The following is a 12,939-nucleotide window of genomic DNA, read 5'->3' as shown; positions in this document are numbered from 1 at the left end:
GTGATGATATCAGTTAGTCATGGAATTCATAATTTATTCAGTACATAATTAGTTTGATACATATTAAATTATGTAAATCTGTATATTTCTATATTACTGTTATATCACTACAACAAAAATGGCTTTCCGCAGCGCGCAGTGCACGCTGCACAACTGCAAGCTGTTAAAATTTCAAGATTATCAACGGCGTTCATATGCGCGCCGTGGATAGTAGTATCCGCAGCGTGCCTACACACACCGTTGATATTACTATCAACGGCGCACATGCGTGCGCCGCGGATACTATTATCAACGGCGCGCGAAGGCATGCCGTTGATAGTAGTATCCGCGGCATTCATACGCACGCCGTTGATAGTAATATCAACGGCATGCCTTCGCACGCCGTTGATAATAGTATCCGCGGCGCTCTCATGCGCACCGTTGATAGTAGTATCAACGGCGTGTGTAGGCACGCTGCGGATACTATTATCAATGGCGTGCGTATGTTGATAATAGTATCGATAGCACACACGAAATATTAGCTGCAGCGTGCATCGTACGATGTTAATATTCATATCTGCAGTATGCAAACAAATTCTACATCGTTCGTTTGCAAGCCGATAAAATCAAATTCGTTAAAAAAAATCAATCGAATGGACACAAGCAATAAACCAAAAGTTTAATCAACACAAAATTGATAAAAGTCATTGTGTTTCATTATATCAAAACAGAAATTCTGAAAAACCAAAAGTTTAATCAACACAAAATATGTATCAATCGCACAATACTATAAATTTAGATAACCATGCGACCGTGCTTCCTATCGCGTCCTCGAGAAACTGCATTTCATCATTTGGTCGAATTAGGTCCACTTTCTCCACCAAAACCTTATCAACCCAGACTTTCCAACAAGATCTACCAAGACTAACGTGATGCACTTTTGTGTTTGGATCTGTGGATGCAATTCGACCTTCTGCAACAACTAATTCATCAGCACACCAATGAAGCAGCTTACATTTAGTATTAGCACGAATATCTCTGGGACTCACATTCCTCAAATTTGACTGTAGATAAACAATGAAAAGTTTTTTATTCAACCTTGTCTATTTTTGTAACAATTTTGCGGTTTAAAATTACATAATTTAAAGTTAATTACCTGAGAAACATGATCAAAATCACCATTTTTCTTGGCACCAGTATCGATATCACCATTGCTACCAACTTCATTCCCAATACCACTACCAATACCACCACTAGCAACCTAATTTTACAATCAAATCGTGTCAAGCGATGTAATCATGATAATTCAGAAGCATTTAAGTGTGTATATATACCAAACATATTTTTTATAAGTTGTTTTTACTAACCTGTTCTTGCTGATTTTGTTTATTCATATTTTGTAAAAACATGGACCTCATTTTTTGCATTTCTAGCTGATTTTGTTGCATTTGTTGTTGAAGGCTTTGTACCATAGTTTGAAGTTGTTGAATAGTTTCATTTTGTTTCAATGAAGCTCCAACTTCCGATGGTGTAACTTCGAAGCCCATTCCGCGCACTCTACCCCGAGCTTTCTTGCCAAACACAAGGCTAATTGCATCATCAACAATGTTAATTGTGTTTTAAAAATTAGGTGGACATTCTTGTATTTCTTTCTGCAAAAAAAAGATTTATGAGAAAAAAATTATGAGACATCAGCAGTTTTACAGAATGGAAACCAATAACCAAATATGTAATCTACTTTAGAACAAAAATGCACATGTTACTTTCTTTTATTTTTTAAAAGAAAAATAATCAACAAGTCATTCTCATGTAAAGGAGGACTGGATTTCCTCCAAAGTTTTTCCTTTTGACTCAAAAACCCAAATTGCCACAAATGCCACTGTCACAAGGCTCAATATCATATAAATAGAGAAAATTCCTGCAAAACAATTACAACTGGATCATAGAATGACATGGTAAATTTTAGGTCTTTAGGACAATGGGTTTCATTAGCAATCATTTGGGGTGCGTCCACGTACATTTTAAGATGTTTCATGTCACATAAACACTAATTTAAAACAAGAGAATCGTTTAATGAGTATAAAATTATAATACACCCTCCTCTCGTCTTGTCTCGGCCAATAACCAAATATGTAATCTACTTTAGAACAAAAAATGCACATGTTAATTCTATTTTCCCAATTACACAGTACCTTATACAAGAAAAAGGATGCAAAGTTAAGCTAATTATTACCATTTTCTCTCCAACAGCTTGAGTACTAGGCTCTCCATTTTTTTCTTGTGACCTTCAATCCAAACTTGCGATCTCGTAATTTTTGTATCTGCCGGGCTTCTCTTTTCCTTTACTATAGAAATATATACAAAATTGTTAGAACACAATTCAAAAGATGTATATATCAATAATTACATAAATTAAAAAAAATTACGTGAGTCAAACGAGCATAACCTCTCCGGCTCATTATGTGAATGTGATCTTGTTTTTTCCTCATCGCTCTAAATCTTTCACTCTTTTCCTGAGATTAGTTAAAATCGCACAATCAAACTGTTCAAAAGATTTAAACTTAAATCAAGCAATAGATCTTTTAATATCATTTATACCAAATTATTTTTCCTTCAAAATTGAATCAAATAAGTCTTAAGATAATGCCATCCAACCTTAAACATAGATAAATATCAGCACGACAATAAACTAATGGTGCATCTCAAGTAACCAACCGTCAGCAAAAAGAAAATCCAGTGGCATGTCAAATTAAAAGGTTCTGACAAAGATTTCTCATTTTTTACCAATTTAGAACAAACTTATTCATAAATTAAGATTAAAAAATAAAATAGAAAATTTGTAGCTTAAAAAATAACAAAGCTCTCGCTGGTACCCTTTTTCCACCACTCTCACCTAAATTATTGTTTCTAAATAGAAAACTTATTTTGCTGCTGTTGAAGTTGCCTCTTCAATGGTAGCTGCGGCTATAAAGGAAAGTGATTCAAAGGTTCAACTTCCTGTAGCAGCTGCAACTGTTGTAGCAACAACTGCAGCAGTTACTAAGCAATATGTGGTGTTGGAATCAACTGTTCTTTGGATTTGCTATGTTACGCCATGTGTTCTAGTTTTGCAACTAAATGAAAGAATGCAATATGTCCAAACAACCATTACATCCAAACACACACCTAAACTACTGACAAAGCAGTCTCGTCGAGGCAACAACACAATACATTAACCACAAAGATCTAAATAGCACCAACAAATTGAAAGGTAAAGCAAATGTATTAAGTGACAATAAAAGAGTCCAGAAAAATTCTCACTTGAAAGTTAGGTGATAATGTCCTCTGTACAAACAATTCCCACTGATTTTGGTCCATAAATTCAGGTTTCAAAAGATTGAGATCTCGTGAAGCCAGTCGACTTGTATTAGCTTCTCGTACAAGTATTTGTAATTTGGATTTCCTATCACGCCACAATTTATCCAACTTTCGAAAAATTGATTTCTTTTCACAATCCTCAACTTTGTAAGTCAGCTGTACATTAAATAACAAGAAAATATGTCTACATTTTGTTATGAAAATGGAAATGAAAAATTTAGTAACTAAATAAATTACCTGAAGACGGCTCCACATCTTATCCTTCACTTCTTCGCTTATGTCATCCCATCCATCTAATGTATAAGGCACAAATTCTTTTATCATGCACTCTAGGAAAGAAGCGTACTTCACTGAATTATCTCCAACCGGCTGTCCAAACTCATTACGCTCCAACTCTTTACACTTGTCTTGGCCACTGACCATTTTCAACTTTGATGAACCCCGTCCTTTTTTCTTATCTGTTTTCTCATCATCAATTGATTCTTTACCATGAAAATCATGTGATGAATTAGCTGAATTGTTAGAATCCAATCTCGATAACCTATTAGATATATTTTCCTGTAAAATGGAAAAAAGATACATTGAAATATACTAGTGTGCTTTAGTAAAATAAAACAAGATTTAAAATAGAAAACAATATCACCTGAATTTCATCTACAGATCCTTTGCTACGTTTTTTGATCATTTTGTTCATCTTTTGAATGTTATTTAATAACCTGATAAACATGTAATATGACATGTTGCATCACTGAAAATAAACAAGCAAACAAATATATTAAACACTAAATAAATAGTTACGTAACTTTAGAAATAATATATCAATCAAAATAAATAACTATAAAATCTATCCCTGAAAATTTCCTTCATGTCTCAGTCACTTCGATTCCCTCACACTCATTCCTTGAGTATGGTTCTTTCTCAGTAATGTTAATCTCAAGTAGGGACACATCAAGAGGTGTTGATGACGTATAAGCATCTTCTTCAAGCACATTCATGTTAATAATCCCCGAAGCGGCACTTTTAGCAACACATACCAATTTGTTTCATCATTATCCCTGGAATAGAATACTTTCTTTGCTTGTGATGCTAAAATGAAAGGATCACTTTCAAAAGTTTTTAGTCCTTGGTGTAAGTTGACCAGTATAAAACCATCTTCAATTTTGATACCAGTTCCAGGATTGGCCCAATCACACCTAAAGACAGGCACTTTGAAAGAATAGTAGTCTAGCAAAACAATATCCCGTATAACCCCATAGTATGATAATCTTCCTACTGTATGTGAATTGTCAGTAGCATTAGATTGACAAACAGTATTGGCTTCAATTGAAACACCACTATCTTGTGTCGACCTTTCAACATCAATTGTGTGGAACCGATGTCCATTTACAATATATCCCGTATAAGATGTAACGTGCTTTCTTGGACCATGTGCTAGCCATTGAATTCGGTCTGAAGAGTTAACATGATCCTGTTTTGATAACCATTCGGCAAATGTTTCCATATGTTGCTTTTGTAACAATGTTTCGTTACTTAAGAAACGATGTTCTGTTTGTTTAAGCTCGCTAATGTGCATCCTAATTAAAATAATTGAATGGAGATGTTAGAATACACAAGATATGTAATAGATCAAGACTAACAGTATGAAGCTAACTACACTCACTGTAAGTAAGGTTCAACTTCTGCAGTATTGAACAACACATATCGATGTGCAGCTTGTAACACGTGATCCTCTAAAATCTTTTCTTTCCCCTTAGAAATTGGACGACTTTCTGATAATCCATATTCCAAATCATCGTTCCTATTAAAACGAACACCAATACTAGAAGCATTTTTTATATAAGCACTACAAAATGCCATTCGTTCTTCTGTGAGGTAACACTCGGCTATGCAACCTTCTGGTCTTGCCCGGTTCTTCACATACCCTTTTAGTATTTTCATAAATCTAAATCACAAAGTAAAATTCACATTAAAGAAGTGTTGATAGCATAATCTAAATAATTATATAATATAAAATTTGTCAAAAAGATTAATGATTATTTTATACCTTTCAAATGGATACATCCAACGGAATTGGACTAGCCCACACAAGCAATCCTCTCTTGCTAAATGAATTGTCAAGTGAACCGAGACGGTAAAGAAAGCGGGTGGAAAATACCTTTCCAACATGCATAGAATTTCAGCAATATTCTCCTCGAGTTGTTCTAAACGGTTCCTGTCTAATACTCTTTGACATAATTCATTGTAAAATGCACACAACAGAAATATAGCATTGCGTGGACCTTTCGGTAGAAGATTTCTCAATGCTACTGATAACAATTGTTGCATCAAAACATGACAATCATGAGATTTCAGCCCAATAAGCTTGCGCTCTTCTACAGAAACACAGTTACCAATATTTGAGCTATATCCATCGGGTAACTTTATTTTCTTCAACCTAGAGCATACATCCATTTCTTTTTTAGACAGTGTGTACGGGGCAGCAGACAAATGATATTTATTTTCTCCTTTTTCTTGAGGATGTAATTCTTGTATAATTTTTAAGTGTACCAAATCTTTGTGAGCATTGACACCATCTTTGGATTTTGTCTTCAGGTTTAACAATGTGCCTATGATATTCTCGCAGACATTCTTTTCAACGTGCATCACATCTAAGTTATGACGTAGCAGGAAGACCTAAAGGTAACCATCAACAAGCTTCATAGTGTAAGTTCAGAATATTTCTAACATTTTAGGAACAAAAAATAAAAAAATTGCAAACTCTAATGAATAGAGTGCAAAATAACTTACACTCCAATATGGCAACTCGAAAAAAATTGACTTTTTCTTCCACTTTTGAACTGGTTTTTGTACATCTTTTGAACTATCCTGCTTCTTCCTCTTTTTCCTCAAAGTGTTGACAGTCTCACCCTTTTGTTTTTTACCCCAGTCATTTTCAATATCTTTCAATGCATCGGCAATTTCTAACCGATTCAAAGGTCTAGGTTTTCCTTTACTCTCTTTTTTTCCATTAAACCACTTCTTTTTCTGACGAAATGGATGATTATGAGCAAGAAATCTCCTGCGGCCTAAGTATGCAAACTTTCTACTATACTTAAGCCACATAGAACATATGTCTTCACCACATATTGGGCAACCGAGTTTCCCTTTTGTGACACATCCAGCTAGGTTTCCATAAGATGGAAAATCATTGATTGTCCACATTAAAATAGCCTTCAGATTGAACATTGACTTGCTAAATGCATCATACCCTCCACACCAGTGTCCCACAACTCCTTCAAATCCTCCACAAGGGGTTCCAAGTATACATCTATATCATTTCCCGGTTGCTTCGGACCTGGAATCAGTAATTTCAGCATAAGATTTTCCTTTGTCATGCACAACAATGGAGGAAGGTTATAATTTACCAAAATAACTGGCCAGCAACTATATCTGGAACTAAGGTCACCAAAAGGGTTGAATCCATCTGTTGCAAGACCAAGGCGGAGATTTCTAGGATCTAATGCAAAATCAGGCCATTTATATCGTATCCCAAGCTACTGAATCAATTGGATGACGCATCATATGGTCTTGACTTTTGTGTTTGGAGTGCCAAATCAACTCTTCAGCCTTTTGTTTTGATTTAAACATCCTTTTCAGTCTTGGTATCACTGGAAAATACCGTAGGACCTTTTCAGAACTCCTTTACAAATTTTGGTGGTGACTTTGTCTGTCTTCCATCTTGAGGATCCACACTTTGGACACGAGTCCAGATCTTGAAGCTCCTTTCTAAATAGACAACAATCATTTGGGCAAGCATGAATCTTCTCATATCCTAAATCAAATGGTTTCAACAGCTTTCTCATCGTGTAAACAGTTTCTGAAAGTGTGTTGTTTTCTGGAAGCATGTCGCATAAGATCTTAAGGAGCTCATTGAAACTATTGTGTGAGGGCCCGTAATTCGTATTCATAATTTTGCGGAATTATTAAAAATTTTCTCTTTAAATAAATAAAATTGCAACGTATAAAAACTTTCGTAAAATAACCCAACGGTTTAACATAAACATAGCAGCGGAAACTGAATAATGTTTTAAACAATAACTTAAAATATATATAAAGTTATAACAAGAGTTTGAACATAAAACTGAATAAATAAACGTGAGGTCCTCGGGTTCGTACTACCGCCGATCCGAGCTAACTCACTGGTCTCCGCCCTCAGCCTCTGCATCGTCAGTACCTACATCAATCAAGTCTAGTGAGTCTAAAGACCCAGCATGCATATATCGTGAATAACAAGTAAATATATCATAAAATCGCATGCAACGTAAAAATATCGTATCGTAAAGCGTAACGTGAAAATCGTGTCATGAGTAATTATAAATACGTGCATAACTGAAAAATCGTACATAAAAGAGTTGCTCGATAGAGCCCTGTCATAACATATCATATCGTAATTTTTCTTTAGAGATAATGTTCTACGCAAGTGGCCCATAACATAACATGCACGTCTGATCAGACTAAACCACAGTATACTGGGCGGTAGAGATCATCACAGCCCTTGGACTGGATATCCGTACCCATACATAATCGTAAACCGGTCGTAAGTCACCGGGTGAAGCAATCCCATAAGCGTAAGATGGCCACAAGACATATCGCATATATCTCAAAAATAAACATTTTCTATTTTTTTATGCACGTAATATAATTATTATCCTGTTTTAATTTACCAAATGAGTTGGATCGTTCCCAGGCTCACTGCGACCTAATTCTAACATGAGACACATGCAAATAATCTCAACTTGACCAACACTTCATATTCGAACTAAAAACGAGTCAATTACGCCCAACAAACTTAGTATCTAACCATGACTCCGTAAAAACCCGAATCAACATCAAACCATCGTTTAGTCATGATTAAAATACATCAAAAATACTGGAAAATATATACCAAGGGCTGTAATACACGAAAATTGTGCATGGAGGCCAAAATCATGAAACTCTCTTTCGAGAGTCACTTTGGCACATTGCACCGTAAATTCTCGTACGACTTCTAAACTTAACAAAATCACAAACGGCCAAAACATGACCTTCCTAACTCAATAAGGTACTGTCCAGTCTAAGGCCATAGGCTAAAAGCCAACCAAGAACTCGAAACACACCTCTGAACCGAAGGCATAGTTTCTGTCCAGGAAATTACAGCAGCAGCTGTTGCGCTTCCTTGCCTCGTTTTCAAGACTATTGGCCATTGGGGCTTGAACCACCGACCAGAGCCTCTTACCAACATTCTAAGGTGTGATTTGAACCATGGCTACGGGCTCTAGGCCAACCACAATCCAAACCAACACCTACGACAAATCTGAAGTTCCACTCGAGAACACATATGCTGTACCGTGGGGAGTGTTGCTTGTTCTTGCTGTCATGTATCATTCAAGTGGCCATATGAATGACCAAGGCATGATATAAACATCATGAGGTATTGTGTGAACTATGGCTAAGGGCTAGAAGCCAACCAAGATCCACCACAAACCAAGAAGCCGAAGCTTCACACACACAAACAAAATTCAGAAAAACTAAAATCGAAGGGGCTTGAGTTGTTGCTGTCCAACTGACTTGGGACGTGGCTCAAGCCACTTAAGGCCGACTTGACCACGTCCTATGCTTGCCAGGGAAGGGTCCTAGCCATGGCTACAGGCCCTTGGCCACCCATGATCCAAGTAACACCCGAAACCACTCACAAGCTCCACCCGAGAACTCACCTCACACGTGTGGGGTGTCTTGCTTGTTTTGCTGTCAAATGAAGGATCCAATGGGTATGAGGTTAACCATGGTCAATGCTAGACATGCTAAGGTGTTGTATAAGTCATGGATAAGGGCTAGAAGCCAACCACAACCCACATGACACCATAAATTCGAAACTCAACACACACAACCAAAATCAGAAAAATGAATACCTATGGGGCGCTGTTCTTGTTTTATTTTTAAAACCGATGGGACCATGAACCAAGCCATGAAAGGTCATCTTGGTCACGTCCTAGACAAGCTAAGGAAGTGTTCAAACCATGGTTATAGGCCCTAGGCCAACCAAGAACCGAACCCTTGCCTTAGACAAACAAGAATCTGAAATTGAGACACGAAATGGCAGCTATGGGAAGTTGCTGTCAAATCTCTTCCTCCAGCGTGTAGGGGCTGGAACCAATGGACTAACATGACCCTAACATGCCCTAGTACATGTCTAGATGCAGCCTTGAGTGCTTGGAACCGAGCCAACCCCTGAAATCACAAAACCAACAACAACCGTGAAGCATGAAGGTGGCCGAGAAAACATTCTGCACAGATTTTTTTCTAATGTTCTTGACATGATTTCGGTTTTGTCATGGATCAAGCACATGTAATGGTTTAAAAATAGATATATAACTTGATTGAAGAGCAAAGAAATAATATAGACATGCCTTAAGTTGTTTTTTAAAATAAACAACACAAGACGTCGGATCGGGAGACACGACAACGAAAATGAAGACACCTTGCTATTGTTGTTGTCTTGGCCAAGAATGGGAGCTTCTAATTCTCTAATATTTCGTTCTAGGGGAAGTGAAGAAGATGGTGAAGGCTTGTGGTCAAATAAGGTGTGCATGGGGGAGTAAATGATGCCAAGTTGGTGGGAAAAACATGCATGTTGATTGGTTGGCCTTTGTTTTCTTGTTGTTGAGAGTTAAATGGTATTCATTGGAATTGTGTGGAGTGGAGATGACCGAGACTTGTCTTCTCAATTAGTGTAAGATTTTATTTAAGTTTTGCTAAGTAGAATCCTATGTTAGATAAGCTTGATTAAAAGTTAATTAATCAGAATCTAGATGAATTAAGAAGCTTATAATTAAATTGGTGATTAATTAATGAAAGTAGACTTAAATCCACTTGATTTCAACAAAATAAATTATTTCTTAGCTCGAAATAAATTTAGGAATATTTTTGGATCATAAAATTTATCTCCGATTTCCTATCTCCGGTCCGGTCCCGCGTACATATCTAAAAAGCTAAAATTTGAAATACTCGATTTAAAATCCTTAAAAATAATGTAAATGATTTAAATGCAATTAAATCAACAATTTCTTAAAATAATAACCATTTAAAATTAAATAATAGAAATTATGCACATATATACGCATATTGGTTGTTTCGGTACTACATAGTGTCTGTGTGACCATTAGTAGACTTGTAATTGTATAGTGTGACGACTGCTGACAACTTTGAGTAAGATGTACAACCAGGGAAGAGAGGAGTTTCTGCATCTTTTAATAAATCATCAAACTCATAATCTTTTGCCTCAGACATAGTGTGTCCAACCTCTTCTTCGGGCAATAAAACATCCTTATATAAGTGATATGCCTCTCTACTTTCATCCTCTTTCTGATCTCCTCCTGAACTACCTTCAGCTTGAGATTGTGAGTTATAAGTTTCACCATGGAAGACCCAAATAGTGTAAGAAGGATCGAACCCCTTAATAATTAAGTGGTCATACACTTGGTCAAATTTCATATACTTCTTATTTTTACAACGCTTACAAGGACATAAGATTACTTCACGTGTTTTTGCATAGTTCCGAGCTTGTGCTATAAATTCTTTTACCCCTTCTTCATACTCGGGTACAAGCCTAGAAGGCAGATGCATCCATTCCTTATCCATCTCGTGAACAAACCTTTTTCATTTATATGAAATAATTATGAGATTTTATCAATACACACACGCACATATATACACGATAATAATTTAATTTATATGATATAATTACTTAGGTGTCAGATCTTATCCCAAATTTTCTTTCCCAAAATATTTCAAATATTTTTATAAGAGAACACCACATAATAAATAAAAAAAACTTAAATGGACTTCACCAATGTATTTTCTCCATAACTATTCATGGGAATCATCAACCTCGATACAACAAAAGAATAAATAATAAAAACACAAAATAAATATCATAAGTTTTATTTAAAAATTAAAAAGGGGAAAAAATATTCTAGAACAAAAGAAACACAACACCCTTTTCAAAAAATATAAAATTAAAAATAAAAATACATTCTAACAAATAAAAAATTAATTATACTTCAAAAATCAGTGAAATGCACATAATGCATGCTCCAAAACACAAGTGATAATGGTCAATTAAAAAAAATAGTTTTTGTTGAAAATTAATATTTTAATATTGAATATTGAATGTTGAATGTTTGAATGTTGAAAATTAGGTAAAATTAGGTGTTGAATATTGAAATTTGTGTGTGATGATGAAGGTAATGATGTAATTTATTTTTGGATTATTTGTAAATATTTTCTATAAATAGATATCTCATTTGTGAAGAAAATCACAATTGAGTTGAGAGAAAAATATTATAAAGTGTGTAGTGTGATAATTTTGAGAGTTGAGATTTTTAATTTTTCACAACACGTTATCAGCACGAAGCTTTAAAAGTCCTCCATATTTTTCCAAGCTCCAAAACAGAAAAAAGGTAACAAAAGTAATAATATTTATTTTATTGTTTATTTATTTATTGTTTATATATTTAATATATAATATAATGTTATTATAAATAATAAAAATAAATTTTTCAAAAAACTTGTTATAAATCTTGGGAGGATGTTAAGACGACATCCCACACTCCCGGTAAGGAATACGACAAGTATAAAAGCCTATAAGATTTTTAAACAAAATATCTTATGACACTTCATTATAATATTGTGATATGATATACATAATTATTTAAAACATTACTAATATTATATACACCATATTATTACCATAAAATTATACAAATACATACATTTATTTTCTTGTACACCAACGGTCATAAACGGTAACAAAACGGCTAGTTTTTGCCCTATAAATATGATCTCACAAACATATTCAATCACTCCAACTTTCTCTTCTTCTCTAAAATTATTCTTCATCAAATTTTTGAAGAAAAAAGAAGATGGCTTTCACAAAGTTATTTTTAATTATTTTGGTTATAATACTCACGAATCTTGTACTTATCGGAGAATATCCTCCTCGTGTGTTTTCTTTATTTTTACGAATGCTTGTATTTGTTGTTTATCCATTACTTTGTATTGCAATATTCATTAACTAATAAAATGCATCATAATTTTTTTTAGTACCACCATGTCAAACTTGACAAAGCTCGAATTTGTTGCACTCGACATTACGGGGAAAAATTATATGTCGTGGACTCTCGATGTAGAAATGCATCTTGAGTCATTGGGTCTAAGCGAGACTATTAAAGAAAATGGTATATCTTCATCACAAGAAAAAGCAAAAGCTATAATATTTTTGCGCCAACATCTTGATGAAGGTTTGAAATGTGAATATCTCATCGCAAAAGATCCCATGGCTCTGTGGAAAGGATTAAAAGAAAGATTTTAACGTATAAGGAAAGTTATACTTTCGACCGCCCGTGATGAATGGAATATGTTGAGATTCCAAGATTTTAAGAAAGTAAGTGATTACAATTCGGCGATGTATCGAATAATCTCGCAATTAAAATTTTGTGGACATGAGGTTACAGAATCAGAAATGCTTGAAAAAACATTTTCCACGTTTCACGCATCAAATATAACTCTACAGCAACAATATAGAGT

At 34.9% G+C, this 12,939-nt stretch overlaps 1 protein-coding gene across 1 annotated transcript; it reads right to left on the bottom strand.

Annotated features, from left to right (window-relative positions):
• Positions 1-727: 727 nt before the first annotated feature.
• On the bottom strand, positions 728-8,173 carry LOC140964047 (uncharacterized). The gene is made up of 9 exons (XM_073423539.1): positions 7,495-8,173; positions 3,980-4,052; positions 3,574-3,894; positions 3,280-3,492; positions 2,426-2,492; positions 2,213-2,324; positions 1,347-1,631; positions 1,136-1,240; positions 728-1,043 (listed from the first exon to the last, which is right to left on the bottom strand). Coding segments are annotated over exons 2-7 (765 nt in total). The 5' UTR covers positions 4,031-4,052; positions 7,495-8,173; the 3' UTR covers positions 728-1,043; positions 1,136-1,240; positions 1,347-1,630.
• Positions 8,174-12,939: the final 4,766 nt, after the last annotated feature.

The sequence above is a fragment of the Primulina huaijiensis genome, chromosome 18 (assembly GCF_012295235.1).
Source record: "Primulina huaijiensis isolate GDHJ02 chromosome 18, ASM1229523v2, whole genome shotgun sequence".
Classification (NCBI taxonomy): domain Eukaryota; kingdom Viridiplantae; phylum Streptophyta; class Magnoliopsida; order Lamiales; family Gesneriaceae; genus Primulina; species Primulina huaijiensis.
This window is presented reverse-complemented; position numbering and strand designations above follow the sequence as displayed.